General features: G+C 40.6%; 1 protein-coding gene across 2 annotated transcripts in view; it reads right to left on the bottom strand.

The window, feature by feature from the left end:
• Nucleotides 1-19,006, bottom strand: part of LOC311126983 (splicing factor, proline- and glutamine-rich-like) — a 29,096-nt gene continuing 10,090 nt past the window's right edge. The window contains exons 10-12 of one of the 2 annotated variants that reach the window (XR_014613077.1): nucleotides 2,620-2,671; nucleotides 2,245-2,336; nucleotides 1-115 (exon numbers count right to left, since the gene is read on the bottom strand). Coding sequence is in view for 1 of the 2 variants with exons in the window: in XM_084158712.1 (XP_084014838.1) it covers nucleotides 13,348-13,461 (114 nt within the window). In the remaining variant the exon portion in view is untranslated. Of the gene's footprint in view, nucleotides 116-2,244; nucleotides 2,337-2,619; nucleotides 2,672-12,962; nucleotides 13,462-19,006 lie in introns of those variants that run through there. The other variant, XM_084158712.1, reaches the window with a different exon arrangement.

The raw sequence follows: 19,006 nt of genomic DNA on the forward strand, positions 1-19,006 counted from the left end.
TCCAAGTTTAACCTTTTATTACAATATTGTGCGTAGAAACACATCTCCTGTTGAACTTCTAGCTTTTCTGCTGGTTGGATCCTGGTGCGACATCAGAATTCCCTTCTGTCCAGCTCTTAGGGGAGACAAAATACAAAAAATGGAATGAGCCGCTACAAATAATGTCATCCATTGGAAATTATCGACAAACATGAAATCAAGGAATAACAGAGCAAACACCCTTTTTTATTTTGTATATACAGTGGGGAGAACAAGTATTTGATACACTGCCGATTTTGCAGGTTTTCCTACTTACAAAGCATGTAGAGGTCTGTAATTTTTATCATAGCTACACTTCAACTGTGAGAGACGGAATCTAAAACAAAAATCCAGAAAATCACATTGTATGAGTTTTAAGTAATTCATTTGCATTTTATTGCATGACATAAGTATTTGATACATCAGAAAAGCAGAACTTAATATTTGGTACAGAAACCTTTGTTTGCAATTACAGAGATCATACGTTTCCTGTAGGTCTTAAACAGGTTTGCACACACTGCAGCAGGGATTTCGGCCCACTCCTCCATACAGACCTTCTCCAGATCCTTCAGGTTTCGGGGCTGTCGCTGGGCAATACGGACTTTCAGCTCCCTCCAAATATTTTCTATTGGGTTCAGGTCTGGAGACTGGCTAGGCCACTCCAGGACCTTGAGATGCTTCTTACGGAGCCACTCCTTAGTTGCCCTGGCTGTGTGTTTCGGGTCATTGTCATGCTGGAAGACCCAGCCACGACCCATCTTCAATGCTCTTACTGAGGGAAGGAGGTTGTTGGCCAAGATCTCGTGATACATGGCCCCATCCATCCTCCCCTCAATACGGTGCAGTCGTCCTGTCCCCTTTGCAGAAAAGCATCCCCAAAGAATGATGTTTTCACCTCCATGCTTCATGGTTGGGATGGTGTTGTTGGGGTTGTACTCATCCTTCTTCTTCCTCCAAACACGGCAAGTGGAGTTTAGACCAAAAAGCTCAATTTTTGTCTCATCAGACCACATGACCTTCTCCCATTCCTCCTCTGGATCATCCAGATGGTCATTGGCAAACTTCAGACGGGCCTGGACATGCGCTGGCTTGAGCAGGGGGACCTTGCGTGCGCTGCAGGATTTTAATCCATGACAGCGTAGTGTGTTACTAATGGTTTTCTTTGAGACTGTGGTCCCAGCTCTCTTCAGGTCATTGACCAGGTCCTGCCATGTAGTTCTAGGCTGATCCCTCACCTTCCTCATGATCATTGACGCCACACGAGGTGAGATCTTGCATGGAGCCCCAGACCGAGGGTGATTGACCGTCATCTTGAACTTCTTCCATTTTCTAACAATTGCGCCAACAGTTGTTGCCTTCTCACCAAGCTGCTTGCCTATTGTCCTGTAGCCCATCCCAGCCTTGTGCAGGTCTACAATTTTATCCCTGATGTCCTTACACAGCTCTCTGGTCTTGGCCATTGTGGAGAGGTTGGAGTCTTTTTTACAGGTAACGAGTTCAAACAGGTGCAGTTAATACAGGTAATGAGTGGAGAACAGGAGGGCTTCTAAAATAAAAACTAACAGGTCTGTGAGAGCCGGAATTCTTACTGGTTGGTAGGTGATCAAATACTTATGTCATGCAATAAAATGCAAATTAATTACTTAAAATCATACAATGTGATTTTCTGGATTTTTGTTTTAGATTCCGCCTCTCACAGTTGAAGTGTACCTATGATAAAAATTACAGACCTCTACATGCTTTGTAAGTAGGAAAACCTGCAAAATTGTCAGTGTATCAAATACTTGTTCTCCCCACTGTATATTTTTTTAGCTTACGGCACCTGGTTTTCCCAGGCGGTCTCCCGTCCCAGTACTAACCAGGCCCGACCCTGGCTGGTATGGCTACAAGCGTTTTTTTAAACACAGTTTTCTCCCCGAATTACGTCCCTTGGCTCATCTCTGCAACTTCTCAATGGGCTCGGATGAGGCAAAGGTCGAGTCATGCGTCCTCCGAGACATGACCCTGGCCGCCTACTTCTTACCACACTGCTCGCTTAACCCGGATGTCAGCCGCACCAATGTGTGGGAGGAAAAACTGTTCGACTGACAACCAGAGTCCGCTTGTCACAAGGAGTCGCTAGAGCACGATGAGCCAAGGAAAGCCCCACCGGCCAAACCCTCCCCTACCCCGGACGGCGCTGCACCACCCAGCGGTCAAAACGTGTTTGAGAATAGTTCAACCAACCTGCAGATCCATTTCCTTGCTTTAGGATAGACCACATCCTTGTTTTAAGCTGGACCAGAGGCTTTGTACAGACATCAGTCTCTTCAGTTAACCTGCAACAACAAAAGAAAAAAAACATAAGTCAACAACTTCCACTAAGAATGAAGCGACATTGTCAAAAATCAGAGGGGTCTGCGTGTACACCCCCCCCCCAAAAAATATATATATTGACACTCAATATATATATTGACAAATATTTCCATTTGTTTAATATGAGCACTTAAGATAAAGGCTTCAAAAAGGTAAACAATGTCTCTGCAACATTACATCAATTCAGACTAGTGTTTGCCCTTTGGTGCAATGACTAAAAGGCTTCCATCTCTGTAGGTAGCTTACCATATGTTAGACCAGGAACAGCTCCTCAGTCTCCTACAATCACTCGAGGCCCCTGCAGTGAGAGAGAAACAATGAGCTCGAAGCTAGGAACTTAGGTAAGTGATCCTAAGACACAAATAACTGTGGATATGAGGGCTAAACTACTTGAAAGTTTAAAATACAGTGCATTAGGCTTTTTGGAATTTAAATTACAAAAAACTACAGTAAATGCATGCACTAGATGTAAATGACAGATTATATAAAATGTTAAAGTAAAGAACTTGTGTCAATTAATGTAAGACATTACATACATCTTAAAAAAGTAAATTATAAAGCAAACCCAATAATACGGGTGAATTTTGACACAGTAGTAGGTATGTAGGCTACGTCACTTTATAGCAAAAAAAATTTTTACTCCCGAGGGAACAGGCAAATGCATAAGAGCCATGACACCAATCATGCAAAAATGTGAGGACTGAAAACAGTTACAAAGCAAGGTAAGCTTGACTTGGTTGACACTGAAAAAGTATTATAGCAAACCCCCAAAACGTCAGGAGTTGCACCTATGAAGACGCTTTCACCTTATACATCATGACCGGCATTTGCGACGTCGGTCTTGCAGAACAAGTTTGGAAAAGGCATTGCCCTTCCAGAAGAGGCCCTGGAGGGTAGTTCTGGCATCACACTCTGAAGGGGCTACAGAGAAGCAGACTGGCCACTCAAAGAGGAGACTCCCGAGTGGAAATGGATCACAGTGCAGACAGACACACTCGACAGCCCTAGGGCTGATTTCACTGCTCATGGTAGTTCTCTACACAAGACGCTTAGTCAAAGACTACCAACACTAAGTTTGCTGCATGAGACACTTTTTATATACAAGCTGCTACACCAAGGTGGTTGGCACAGTCCTTGTGAACTGAACCCTTTACGATTGGCTGGCTGGTCACTGGCTTGAGAATGTGACTGATATAAGACAGGAGGATTGATGATACTTTGAAGCATGAAATGCAATAGGACTGTCCCCGACAAAAAAAACCTGGTCGACCGAGAATAGTGTGTTCCTTCGACCAATCGATTGGTCAACATTTTAAAAACCATGTATAGACATCCTATGTGTTTTAATCAAATAAACTATATGCACTGAGCTTGTCTGATGCTTTAAGCGCACTGTTTGATTAAATAATTAAGGCAAATGACTAGAGGGAGTCCGACAATTGATTTGATTGTGTCAGGCGGGGCTCAGACTTGCTGTGCTGTGTAAAAATAAATAAAGACAGTGCGTGACTGTGTGACTAGCACCCGTTGTCTCCTCCTCTATGCTGCAGCGACCACCACAGAACAGTGTTTATCGCGCTGTCCTTGTTGCTGAAGCTGCAACATAATTACAGCCGTTTCTGAATGAGAGGTTCTGTTACCCAATTTTTTTTGAAAAACATTCACTATTCCCTCAACCCTTGCTCTCTTTACGTGCCCCATGTAGGCCTATGCATCGTATGCACGTGACCAATGGGGCCTGACCTATAGCATATCAGAATCACATCAATAAATTGGTTAGAAAAGCCAAACATCGTAACAGCAAAATGGATGCAGAGGACGTGACTAACTCAAAACATGAATGTTTACTGGTTGCACAGGAGGTAAAGGGGAAGTCAGATGTGTGGAATAAATTTGACTAGTTGTGGAAAATACTGGAGATCAAGAAAAGGAATTTAACGAGCAAGTGCTGCGTGCATATTGTGTGTGCCAAACAGGTGCGGTTAGATTACAATATAGTTTGACCGTTTGGAAAAATGTAAACACTAAACAAATATGCATACCAGAAAGTATGTTGTAACGTTTATTTTAATTGTTTTGTAAATCCTTTATTACAGCAAAATACTAAAAACAGTCGCATGCATTTGTGAATGCAATTGCCGAAATAGAACAGTTTATTTATTATTTAGGCTAATTATTCAAGGATTATAATGGACATACACAAAAAAGTAAAATGAAAAAAATAACTTATTTCAAAAAATCTACAAAATAAATAACGGAATAGTGGTGCGTGCATATGTATTCACCCCCCTTGCTATGAAGCCCCTAAATAAGATATGGTGCAACTAATTACCTTCAGAAGTCACATAATTTGTTAAATAAAGTCCACATGTGTGCAATCTAAGTGTCACATGATCTGTCACATGATCTCAATATATATACACACAACTGTTCTGAAAGGCCCCAGAGTCTGCAACACCAAGCAAGAGGCACCATGAAGACCAAGGAGCTCTCCAAACAGGTCAGGGACAAAGTTGTGGAGAAGTACAGATCAGGGTTGGGTTATAAAAAAATATCCACAACTTTGAACATCCCACGGAGCACCATTAAATCCATTATTAAATATTGGAAAGAATATGTCACCACAACAAACCTGCCAAGAGAGGGCCACCTACCAAAACTCACGGACCAGGCAAGGAGGGCATTAATCAGAGGCAACAAAGATACCAAAGATAACCCTGAAGGAGCTGCAAAGCTCCACAGCGGAGGTTGGAGTATCTGTCCATAGGACCACTTTAAACCGTACACTCCACAGAGCTGGACTTTACGGAAGAGTGGCCAGAAAAAATAAGCAAACACGTTTGGTGTTCGCCAAAAGGCATGTGGGAGACTCCCCAAACATATGGAAGAAGGTACTCTGGTCAGATGAGACTAAAATTGAGCTTTCTGGCCATCAAGAAAAATGCAATGTCTGGCACAAACCCAACACCTCTCATCACCCAGAGAACACCATCCCCACAGTGAAGCATGGTGGTGGCAGCATCATGCTGTGGGGATGTTTTTCCCATCGGCAGGGACTGGGAAACTGGTCAGAATTGAAGGAATGATGGATGTCGCTAAATACAGGGAAATTCTGTATTTGTGCAGTCTTCCAGAGATTTGAGACGGACGGAGGTTCACCTTGCAGCAGGACAATGACCCGAAGCATACTGCTAAAGCAACACTCAAGTGGTTTAAGGGGAAACATTTAAATATCTTGGAATGGCCTAGTCAAAGCCCAGATGTCAATCCAATTGAGAATCTGTGGTATGACTTAAAGATTGCTGTACACCAGCTGAACCTATCCAACTTGAAGGAGCTGGAGCAGTTTTGCCTTGAAGAACGGGCAAAAATCCCAGTGGCTAGATGTGCCAAGCTTATAGAGACATACCCCAAGAGATTTGCAGCTGTAATTGCTGCAAAAGGTAGCTCTACAAAGTATTGACTTGGGGGGGGTGAATAGTTATGCACGCTCAAGTTCAGTTTTTTGTCATTTGTTGTTTGTTTCACAATAAAAAATATTTTGCATTTTCAAAATGGTAGGCATGTTGTGTAAATCAAATGATACAACCCCCCAAAAAATCCATTTTAATTCCAGGTTGTAAGGCAACAAAATAGGAAAAATGCCAAAGGGGGTGAATACTTTCGCAAGCCACTGTTAATGGATGATTTATAAAGCCAGGCACATTTAACAGTTAGGCTATTGATTATAGACCTAATTAAGTTGGTTTACTCTCCTCACATTTTATAGACAAGGCAAGGGCTGTTTTCTCATATTCTAAGTCCGTTGCTGCCTCCATTGCATTTTTCTCAACACTAATATGTTGTTTAACTTTTCGATTATGCACATAGCAACATGGTCTTGGAAAAGGCGGTAATTGAACAGCGCACTGATATTTCAAAACCGCGGACAGCGACCACTATCAAACGAGGGAGAAAGCGCATTTGTTATTAAATATTTTTTGTGTTGCACCATTGTCCTTAACCACATACAATTTCAGTAGCACGTCTTAGAGTGATGGACTGTGCCATCCCCACGGGGCCTCCACAATGGATTAGACCACTCAGACGGGCGCAAATCAGACAGGTGTCTTTGTACACCATTAACTTTTATTTATTTTTGCTACTGCTCAACTAAAGAAATATCGGTCGACATACACGGTCTATCGACAAAACAATCTACTAAATGGAGTCAGCCCTAAAATGCACAAGGGAAAAAAACAGGCTGCCATTTTTGGACATTGCCACAGATCTTTCCAAAGCACAGGAGAGAGAAAGAGAAACAATGCCTTCTTGTGTATGGTAGTTGCCACACTACAGTCTCAAGTGAAGTGACCAAGTGTTCTTTATGCATAGCTAGGTTGTGAATTACCCAGATAGACCCAAACCCAGTCCCCTGACTGTCCACCCGCCCAATAATAGCCCAGTGGATTAACACGTTCTAGTTGAGCTTAGCAATACACCAAAGTTAAATTCTACAAAAGTTAGGCTGTTCCCAGCCTAAACTCAGTTGTCAAGTATAAAATAAAATCAACAAGGTCATGTTTGCTATTCCCATTACTATCTCACAGTAAATAAATATAAGATGGGTCTAACAAAACAGTCTTAAGTCAAACTAAAACCTTCTTAAATTACCTAGGGGAGCAACTGAAAAAGTGTGTAAGATCCCATAATGATGAACCGCACAACCAAGAAAATCTGGAAATTGAGATTGCTGATCACATATACGTCCCACCAAAAAAACTGGGCTACTGGTGTGTGACAAAACAGGCAGAAAAGATATGACTGAAAGAGCCTAAATACAAATACTAGTACAATTCACTGATCCCCAGTATTTCTGCATTGAGAATGCAGTGGCCGTTTCCGAATATCTATACTTTCGTCCTAAATAGTAGGCAGCTTGAGTACGCAAAAAAATAAAGTTTAATAGTAAGCAACATAAAAAACAAAATAAAAAATCTAGCATACTTTAAATGCCGAGTGTCATACTCATTTTGGCTTTGACAACAGCTGATCAATTAGATATGGAGATGCGCTACCGAAATCAACAAATAGCAGGAAACGCAATCTCGCATGGCGCATTATAAGTACGCAGAAATAGAATGTGTTATAGCATGTGAATTTTCGAAAATAGAGTATGGTTTAAATGCCAGGATGTTATACTCATTTCTGCTCTTCATCTAGTAGAATGAATTGCACACTTCCACAATGCATTGGAACAGGTGGACTGCGAGTGATAAGCCCTAGTTCTCTAAGTATCCAAACAAAACTAGGCTACTTAAATTGGGAATATTTAGCAATGTTAAAATGTAGGCAAAATAGTTTTTGTAGTCCACGTTTTTGTGTGCAATAGCCTTCTGATTTGAACATTTGAAAAGCTGGTGTGTGTACACTAGGCTATTAGATTTAATTTATATAAACACACACACTGAACAAAAATATAAACGCAACATGTAAAGTGTTGGTCCCATGTTTCATGAGCTGAAATAAAAGATTCCAGAAATGTTACAGACGCACAAAAAGCTTATTTCTCTCAAATGTTGTGCACAAATTTGTTTACATCCCTGTTAAGAGAGAATTTCTCCTTTGCCAAGATAAACCATCCACCTGACAGGTGTGGCATATCAACAAGCTGATTAAACAGCATGATCTGGGGACAGTATAAGGCCACTATAATGTGCAGTTTTATCACACAACACAATGCCACAGATGTCCCAAGTGTTGAGGGAGTGTGCAATTGGCATGTTGACTGCAGGAATGTCCACCAGAGCTGTTGCTAGAGAATTGAATGTTAATTTCTCTACCATAAGTTGCCTCCAACGTCGTTTTAGAGAATTTGGCAGTACGTCCAACCAGCCTCACAATCGCAGACCATGTGTAACCACCACGACAGCCCAGGACCCCTTTTGTGGGGGAAAAACTAATTGTGATTGGCAGGGCCTGGCTCCCCAGTGGGTGGGTCTATGAATCTATCCATAGATTAGCACCTAATGAATTTATTTCAACTGACTGATTTCCTTATATGAACTGTAACTCAGTAAAATCATTTAAATTGTTGTTTATATTTTTGTTCAGTATATGTTACAGCATTTTGGTTTCATTAATAAATATGTTGAAATGGAACCAAATTCTGTTTGACCTTTTTAAAAATAGGATAAAATGTGCTACGGTATAGGTTGAATGTGATAGTCTGCCTATAACCATCCTGAGTAGGCATATAACTCCATTCCTACTCTATTCAGAGTTTAGAGAAATGTATCGAATATGAGCTATTATCAGGCTGGAAAAATCAACCAGCACTCGGCCCCGCCCCACCTACTCAGCCAGTCAGGAGCCACTACTGCGTTGCGGCCCTGGCATACTGCATACTTTTTACTAAACGGTACATGCTAAATAGTATGCGACGAGGAGTACATCGTATGCAGTTTATGTAGTACGCTAGTATGGGTATTCGGACAAGGCAAGTCTGACAATTACTCGTTAGGGGTCCTTAGAGTTTTACCTTTGCCGTAATATTGAATCGACTGGACAAATATCACTTGCTAGTGTTGCATTGTAGACTCCCAAAAAAGCCAGTCCACTTAGAGCACGTCAAGTCCAAATGAACAATTGGTCACCATGATGATTCTCATTTCCCCAGACAAAAAAACCCAACCAATGTCAAGCTCTGAATATTGTATGCGTCAAAGCTACCATTTCTGTATTGCAAATAACTAGTCCAACTTCAGTTAGAGTCCTGTGCTCCAGTACTACGATACACCTTACCTGCAACATTTTGGCCTAGGTCTACATGATTTAGGCTACTGTATGAAGGTTGGCAATATAGGCAAAGTAAATTATGTTCTAATATTAGGCAAACATTGGACAAATGGACAAGCTTCACAAATTGCTTCCTCTATTACTTCATGAAATAGGTCATGATCAACAATTAAGCACCCCCACCAACAACCAAAAGGGAATTCTTGTGACTACCAATTGGTTACAAGTCCCTTCTACAGTGCCAAGGAATAAAGTAATTCAATGTCAAAAAACGTTTGCCAACAAAGCCCCCCCCCCCGGCAATACGTGAGGCCATTGCATTTGTCGTTACAGCTTGAAAGAGTATCTGCAAAAGGAGTTGTGATGATTGAACTGAACCAAAGTCGAGTTGCGGGTATACGCCATCATACACTAATTATTGAGCCAGTGACACAGCAGTCTATATACAGTTTGTTTCATACAGAGACCAGCTTCAGTCAGAAATGGAAGGAAAAATACCAGATACTGCACACGCTAAAACACACATTGCCACACGTTCACATACAGAGGGAGGAACAAGTACTGCACTGTGATTCCATTTTTCAGAAGTGTGATGCCAGAACCCCTGTATTGTCACATCACGTCAGGTGACAGAGGAAGGTAGAGCAGTAATGTTTGGCATTTAAACAAATCATTAACAGGAACACTTACCTTTTCAGTGGCTCTGTAAGCATACCTCTCGCTGCAAACAAGTCCAGGCTCTACTGTCCACTGACTTCTGCAGAACTACTCATCCTCAACGTAACCAACTGCCGGAGCCTCTACTTGGAGCCTTTACTGTGGAATGGGGCAGGCTGGCTGTTGGACTTTATTGCACAGCTACTGCACGCCCATGCACTCAAGACACTTGACAAAGACAAGCCTCTCGCTCCTTATAGGTACGCAGGTCTCCTGAGTCTGCTGAAGGGTGACGGGGAATAAGGGGAAGTTCTACCATAGACTTCCATCGGTTATACAAGTCTGACAACTATTTCAGAGTACTTCAATAATCCACAAAACCAGGACAACTCATATATATATATACACAAAAATAACTAAGGGGTGGTCTACATTCCCACTACAGGTGCATATAAACAAAGCTAGCTACATTTATTTTAACCACTAGTGTCTCCTGATCTGTGATTCTATCTGCAAACAGAGTATGATATGGCTGCATTTAGACAGGCAGCCCAAATCTCTTTTTTTGTTAACATAAGATCTCCACAGATTAAGATGAAATTCCATTTAAAAGATGTCCGATCTTTCTTTCCCAGTATATTGCTACTTCTAGGCCTACATCCCACCGAGTTGCTTGTCGGTCAACATTAGTATGGCAAGTTGACCAACTTGGTGAGTAGTACAGCAAGAGCTGACTAAAAGAGTTTACATAGAAACATACACCCTAAGAGAAACTGCCAGATCCAAATCAGTCTTCTTGTTATTCAGCCATTCTGGCAAACTGGCTTCATTCATTGTCTTCCAAATCACCTAGATACATTGGCAACAACACCCAGTTAGAATATTAGATGGGGTGTCAGTTCCGATTTCAGTCACGGTGGGTTGCAATTTACTGTTCTGTTATTCAAAAACAACCATTTCACCAACTGGTATACTGTTACATTACTGAAATTGGCTAACTCTTCACTAAGGCAAGACTGTCTTCATCAGGTTGGTCTGTCTGTCTAAGACAAGTCACAGGAGTAAACTGTATTAAGTGCTACTCAGTTAGGCCTAGGATTTCTTGGTTTAGAAATGTCTCCTTACACACTGCAACCTTTAAGGTGGCCAAACCTGTCAAAGAAGAAATGTACACAAAACAAACATACAGGAACAACATTGAACGTTTTATGGTTTACATTACTTTTGTCAAGGTATCCAATCAGATTTGTTTAGTCAACTGTTTTGATAAACTGAATGTTTGTAGTCATTTGAGTAACATAGAGCACAACCATGATCAATCTTTGTGCTGTAATTGTTGAGTCTGAAATTGACAAAATTCTAAAGAGCCTATTGAGTTCAAGTACACAGTATAAAAAATATGGATGAGATCATTTTTAAACAACTCGTAGGAGCACAAGTTTGATCTTCAATAAATAAATAAATTCCTACAGGGAAAATGTTCTCAATTCTCTGGAGCTTTCTAGGTAATGATATATTTATGATGTTTGTTTATTTTATTTTTTTACATCGCTGACATTTCCACCCTTTGGTGTGCTTCGCCTTTAAGTCTCACTTGGAAAACAGATTTAGAGGTCTAATCGAGCAGTCTTAAAAATCAAGAAAATGTGTTGCAAAGGGCTGGCCTTTTCATATCTCAACATCTTCATAAATGCGTGAAAGATAACATTGACAGTTTTTAACCAATGTGCCCTAATCCTTAAAGGGATAACTTGGGGTTTTAGCAAGCAAGCCCTTCATCTACTTTCCCAGAGTCAGATAAACTTGTGGCTACCATTTTATGTCTCTGCATCCAGTATGAAGAAAGTTAGAGGTAGTTTTGCGAGCTAACGCTAACTAGCTTAGCGCAAGGACTAGAAGTTCAGGTATAGCTAACATCCTCAAAACTTCGTCTATGCACTAAGCTAACACTAGCTCGCAAAACTACCTCTAACTTTGTTCTTCATGGACATAAAAAGTGGTAGGCATAAATTAATCAGACTCTGGGAAAGTAGATAAAGGGTTTCATTGCCAAATCCCCAAACTATCCCTTTAATGCTTCAATGATGGTTTCAGACTTAGTTGTTCAATCTGTTCATGTGAAACTTCAAAGTGACAGTGGTACTCACTGGAATGAATCAGTTCACATCACTGTTGGTTTATCAGAGCTAAGGCTATGAAAGAGACTAAAGACATTCAGGGAAGGATCCATAAATAAAATGTACAAAGTGGATGGCTGAAAAGTTCTACGATAGCTTGAAGGGTAAAATCACATGCTACTGTTTCCCTCACAGTTGCCGTTTCTCGTAATAACATGGCCATTTGAATTATGACCTAAAAATATCTGTCAGACAGTGGCTTGAACTGGAATTATTTAGGGTAACATTCTTAGATCGTTTTCATACATTCCCGTGTATGATACATACATTCCAATGAAACATGTTGCATTATGCAATGTCAAGAGACCGTGATGAATAAAGCGCTGCTTTGAGACGTTAAATGTGATCAGAGAGGACTTTCGACCTCTGTTCAATAATATGTAGCCGACTTGGGAACAATACACGAGTCCAACATACTCCCTTTTTGTCAATGAAAAAAAAAACAGCACCGTTGTCAAAAACCATATCACTTCAATTAGGGCTAGACAAATAGTCATACTTTAAAACCAATTGTTTATGAAAAGTCGCAAAATTGCACTGAAGTATCTGCACCGAAAAGTGCATTTTAACTGCGACTTTCCAAGGGCATTACAAAATCCTTAATTTTTATAAGCAAACACTTCAAGAAGCATTAGTCGCGTTTGACACCAGCACTGCTTATTTCCGTTGTCAAAATTGGGCCCCACAAGTACCATTTCTACTAGGCCTAATTGTGCTCTAAAATGTCAACTTTCTTTGCTTTATCAATACTGTCCCAGTATGCATATGTTGTTCCATTTAGTTCACATGGTGATCATTTACATTATAAAGTTGCTGTTCACCCCCGGCGTCCAACATAAAGCCAGGTTATGCTATATAATATATATATGACAATAATTGATCAATTTAACAGATGATCACTAGGACAAAATGCTCGTCAACTCTTGCTGGGCTTATTTAGGATAACTCAAAATAGGGTTAAAATAAACTTTAAGAAGGTTTGGAAAGAACCAAATGAGGTCTTTATTGTAAAGTTACATGTTTTTTAGTTCAAATCTTAAATGGCACAAAACACAGCCATAGAAAGGTGAGAAATTTTTACATTTATCACCATTTACGACACGAGTCACAGAGCACGATACAACTGGAAAGAAAGTTATACATAGGTGGGATAGCGCTATGTGATCACTGAGGGTGACCAATTTATCAATTTCACACTACTCCAAATACAAAATCAAAAAGAAAAAACCTAACTTGCCATAAAATGAATGAGTCTTCAGGCTAAAATGCAAGAACACTTTCAACTTAAATACAACAATGACTCAATGTGAAGATGTTCAGAGAAGCTACACAAAAACGCTGCTATGAGTGACACTGAACAGATTTAAAAGCGGGGCTTCTTGGCAGGCCCTTCAAACTCCTCCCGGACCCTGCCAAACCCTGGGTTGGTAGGACCCATTCCCCCCCGGCCTCCCTGAGGGAAGTTTCTCTCATTGCGCTATAGGGATCAACAACCATACCAAGGAGGCAGATTGGAGAGGGCAGTGCGATGGCACGCAGTTCAAGTCCATATTCAGGGGAGAGGTAAGAGGGGGTAGAGAGAGAGTTGGTTTTGTTTGAGAGCCATGACAAAATAAACAGCAGGAGACATGTCCAAGGGAAACGTTCGTTGAAATAGTTCCAATACGCAGATCCACAGGTGCCACAGGTAACATACGGAGAAGGAAGAAAGGGTAATGTTTTCGTTAGTTATGTCCTACCGTAGTTTGCTGTGCATGCCAAAGGCTGGGCTACATCACTCACTACTGGCATCATGTGGAGCATTTAGGGGAAGACCGCCGGTTTGCTATGGCCCAAAGGCACAAAAGGTTAAGTTTAATGCCAAAACTTACAGGTAGGCCAGACTGGCCAGTTGATAAATGCACTTCAGCGCTCCACTTCCACTTTCTTAAACACTTTAAAAAAAGGAGCCTATATCAGCCCTATTTTCCAATATAGCTGTAACCCCATTGTTGCTCGTCTTGCCTCTATTGCTTAATTACACAAGCAATACTGCACAACTACAGTATTGCTGACCTTTCAAATGGCAATAAAACATTTGAAAAATATGATTTTAATCAATGAGCCTACATGAAGTCTAGCCCAGTTGTTACACTTGAAACTTTCATGGCCTTAGTAAAACGCTGAACAACTTAAGGGGGGAATGAATTTCACATTACACTCCAAGTCTGAGTCTACTGGCTCACCATAGGCTAGGCCTAATTCAAATAGATGTTCATTGGCCTAATCCTGCCATGTTATTTGGTTGGTCTATGCTTTAGTGCCATTTCGCCAACCAAACCTACTACAATTTACTATGCGTCACATATTTGTTAATATGACGGCAGTTGGGCGAATGAGGAGGTCCATACTGGTTAACACTCAACTTTGCACTGAAGTTCCACAACGGTTGTGGCAAATCCTGATTGTCTACACAAGTTCCAGGACGAAAAAGACCATGGTTCATTTTATATGCACACAAATAGTCACCCTGCTCCTGCACAATACAATCGTATGGTTTTTAATAGGAGAATTCTCATTTCTGAAGTGTTCTCAATTTTTGATGTAAATAGCATGTTATAGAAGGGTCTACACACTTTAGTGATTTGGCTTGTTTTTGAGAAAATTGCAGCAGCCGCAATTCACTTCGTCATTGCTCGTTGTGCAGTCTCAGGGCATGCAAAAGACATGAACAAAAGTAACAAAAACAATCACCCAAATATGTCCTTTTAGAAACAGACACGCTCCAAGTATAGGGATGTAGGTCTTCAGATGTTGTTCACATGACTGTGTCATTCCAAACTTTATCTGCAACGTTACATTCCATTTTTTTCAACTCAAGACGTTTCTTCTACCTGCTGTGCTGCGCGGTCTGGGTGTCCGTGTATTATAGGGACACGCTCGGCCTGCACAGCTGTGCGGGGGAAACAGCGCGAGTCGTCCAGAATGGATGTAAACCATGGGTTGGAATCCAAATTACATTCCAATCGTTTCGTTCTGAACTGAACAATTATTTTCCCGTTACGTTCCACTGTTCCGACCAGCAAAAGAAGTTCTGAACCAGTTCTAATCATAAACAAATTGCAGGTTTATATTGTTATTTTTTGTTCCTTTTTAAAACATTTTAGACGCAAAATTCCCCGGTTTAGGGGACCTGCGTGGTTCTGGTACTTTTTATTTTATTTTATTTATTTCACCTTTATTTAACCAGGTAAGCCAGTTGAGAACAGGTTCTCATTTACAACTGCGACCTGGCCAAGATAAAGCAAAGTAGTGCAATAAAAAACAACACAGAGTTACATATGGGGTACTGACCAACATTTTAGCTTAACATTTTAGCTTATAAAATCGATCTGTGGACACCATAGATCGAAATAGCTTGCATTGAGCAATAACCCTCGTTCTCACGGACAGAGTATATTTTCTGAGCCTGTGTGACTTATGTGAAATCTGAAACCACTTGAAGCTGGGATGTCCCTCCTACCATTTCATTCGCTCTTCCGACTGTCCATCAACTCCTGGCTGAACCCTACGTCATAGCCACATCATAGCGCAGCAGGAGAGCTTGGTTTGATCACGGTAGCACATTGAGATCGATTAGCCATTTATCTAAAATAACAGCGATTTTAAACAAAAACACTGTCATTGACGGACAAGATGCGATGAAAGGTGAGTTCCTAACAAGTTCACAAAGCCAAGCTAGAGCTCTGTTAGACGTTCACAGCCATAGGGGCAAACGTTTTTATCTAGAGAGACCTTTAGAAAATATGAAAATGTTACAGTTATAAGGAAGGTGAAATTTTAGTAGTTTTATAATTTTGATTATACTATATTAAGAAAGCATGTGTCATTTCAAGCCTTATTCATAGTTTTGTTGAATAAGAAATGCATCAATATTTCATATTTTTATCATATTTGTACTGTGTCCTTGAGCTTGTCCTCAAAAGTGACTACACCTCTGCAATTTACAAACATTTTTAAAAGAAAGGTGAAATTTTAACCTTAGCATTACTAATTATTGTTGATGGCCCTCAGGATAAATAATTACTTCTGGGGATTACGTAGATTACATTTAACTGGTTAATCCCCTGAAATGTTTTACATTTAGCATGACAAATTACTTCAAAATCAGTGCAGATAGAGCAGCTTGCTATTGAACAGGTAAGCGATTTAATCTGTATAGTAAAGTGGTTAAGAGCAAATTGTATTTTGCCGTAACAGCATGGTTTAATCATAATGAAAGAAACACACTGTGCTACCAGTCACAGTGTTGGGCGTCAGATGCAATTTAAATGAGAAAGCGAGAGAGTATGAGGAAGTTTGTCTTGAAGCGCTGGGCATTTTATCACATGCATTATCTGAATTAGGCCCACAGAATTATACCTACAGAGGAGCGGATTCTATGGAGGGACTATGCATGTCTTTGAACTTCTGCGTTGGTATAACGTTGGACCAAAGCAAACGTCAGCTAGCAAGCTTGTGTGTGCAGTACTAGAAAATAAAACACGTCTTACAATTTTGTAGTTAAAGATGCACTATGCAGAAATCACTCAACCATTTCCTGGTTGCTAAAATTCTAATAGTTCGCCTAATTTCAGTTTGTGACAAAACAAGCAAGTATAGTGTAGATAATCATTGTACCATCTAAACCGCTGTGAAATATATTTTCCATAACCAAAAATATTGTATTTTCAGTTGTTTGAAACTCGTGTACAAAACCGAAAGTAAAAGACGCAAAAACAAAACTTAACGAGAAGCATAGAAAGTGCACATAGAACAGATCTACCGCTTCTTAGACATGTGTTCAATGAGAATGACAGATCTATAACACACATTTGTGAATTTGGCCATGTCACCCAAAAAGTTACATACCGCAGCTTTAATAAAACAAATGTGAAATGTGATAAGTATAGTATCCTTAACGAGCATTGAAAAAGGTTAATCCATTCTTTTAAACATCTCTCCCTAATTTCCCGAATCATGCTTGTAACATCGTCAGTAGGCTACAGTAACTAACCTATGCTTCAGAGTGAAGGGGCAAGTAGCCTACACACACACACCCCTGGCAAAGATATCCAGTTGGCAGGCAGATGCTGGAATAAGTTTGAGTGACGGCTTTGCATAGGAGATTGGTTCCAATCTTTGTGGGACTGAAAAAAAGATATACCCGGAACAAAAAAATGGTTATTAACCGGTTCCCACGCGTTTAAAATAACGGTTCTGTTCCGGAACAGTATAGATCACTTTCGGTTCCAGTTTGCATTCTGTTCTTCAAATACTTTTATTTTCTGGTTTTCGGTTCTGTTCCCTGAACCGGTTCAAACCCTTGATTATAATGTTACGAAAAAAGTTTGGAATGACACAATTTCATGTGTACATCTAAAGACCTACATAACAACACTGAGGGCCTGCCCATTTCTTAAAAGACATTTGGGTGCTTTTGTTATTGTCTTTTGTGTCCCCCGATATGGCACAACGAGCAATAAGATAGTGTATCGCAGCTGGGGTAAATAAAAAAAAGCTGTATATACTGTACAAAATGTTTTTGTCTAGACCCTTCTAGAACATGCCATTTACATACATTGAGATTTCCTTTAAGGTGGTCTACAAATTTGTAGACAGAGTCCCCCCCCCCAGTCATTTTCAGAACACTTGTTTAAATTAAACTTAAATGCTTGGCCGATTAATGGTAGTTCTACTGTCAACTTGACTAAATGGATCCTGATTTGTCATAGCGTCCATGTGTGTAGCGGCAAGACCAGCTAGTCTAGCCAGTAACATGTCTACTAGCCATCTTACATTCTGGGTAAGAGAGGGTCTCTGCGATCACTGCACTAAAAGTTGGGTTCATATTGCATTGCTTGCAGTGAAGAACAGAAAAACGGATGTGGTGCTATCAGTAAGAAATACACCAGCTACGTCGTCGAACTGTACAATTCAGTATCGAATACCAACAACTGCTCACCCATTGCAAAAGCAGCCGATCAGCTGTGTTTTCCTGTCCGATTGTTTGCCACCCTTACGTCAAAGCGGCTGTGTTCCATTACATGAATTGATATATCCTTGACAGTATAAAAACTTAACTCATGCGAAGCACAAGCTGTATCAATTTTTATGGACTTTAACAGCTTTGCATCAGGCCATTTCTAAGTAAGTTACCAGAAATCTAACTGGTCAACTTATTAATTGTATGTAGCCTATAACACATACATTAACACACCTGCCTGCCATAGGCCTAATGCAGATTACTTAACATTCTGGGCATTTTTTAATTAGATGATTTCACCCACAGCGTACAAATAGTACAGGTATCCAAGCAAGCAGTCCCAGGGCAATGCCCGTCACCCTCAGTTCTTCATCTTGTGTTATGCAAGTTGCACTAAGGAGCTTACTCATTAGCTTAATGTTATGTCAAGAGACATGTTTGCTTCAAAAAGCAACCTGCACTAATACCCCTCATTTGAATTGCTTGGACAAGGTGGTGGCTGGGGAAATGTTACAACAACTGCCATGCCACAAGTGAACATCGCAGGAAATGCACTTTTCACACTCAACTAAAAATATTTCCAGGTTACACGGAGACACCATCTGTGCCATTTCATGTGATCATATGAAGTTCAATGACAGTATGGGAAAGTGCTTCAACTAAAAAGGTTCTCCACCAAATAAAAATGCTGCCAGGTGACATCTTTCCACATGCCAAGAAAATGTGCCTGTCTGGCTCACACAAGACAGGGCTTGCAATAGGTCTATTCCACAAAGTAGGAGCTTTGAGAAAGCAATTCACTGGGTTTAGTACAGGTTCATTATTTTCAGCTGAAATACAGGCTGTAATAGTGGAGGAACTGAGGGGACATGCTGTTGCTGAAAACTGTTGAGCACAAATTTTATCTCGACATGGCACAGACGCCTACGAAGACGGTGGCAGCACCAGCGCTTCATTTTCTCTGTCATACGCTTCCAAACTGTGCTGACCGGAGAAAAACCATCCACTTCACTCTCCC

This window comes from Coregonus lavaretus, assembly GCF_964263955.1.
Source record: "Coregonus lavaretus genome assembly, chromosome: 3".
Classification (NCBI taxonomy): Eukaryota; Metazoa; Chordata; class Actinopteri; order Salmoniformes; family Salmonidae; genus Coregonus; species Coregonus lavaretus.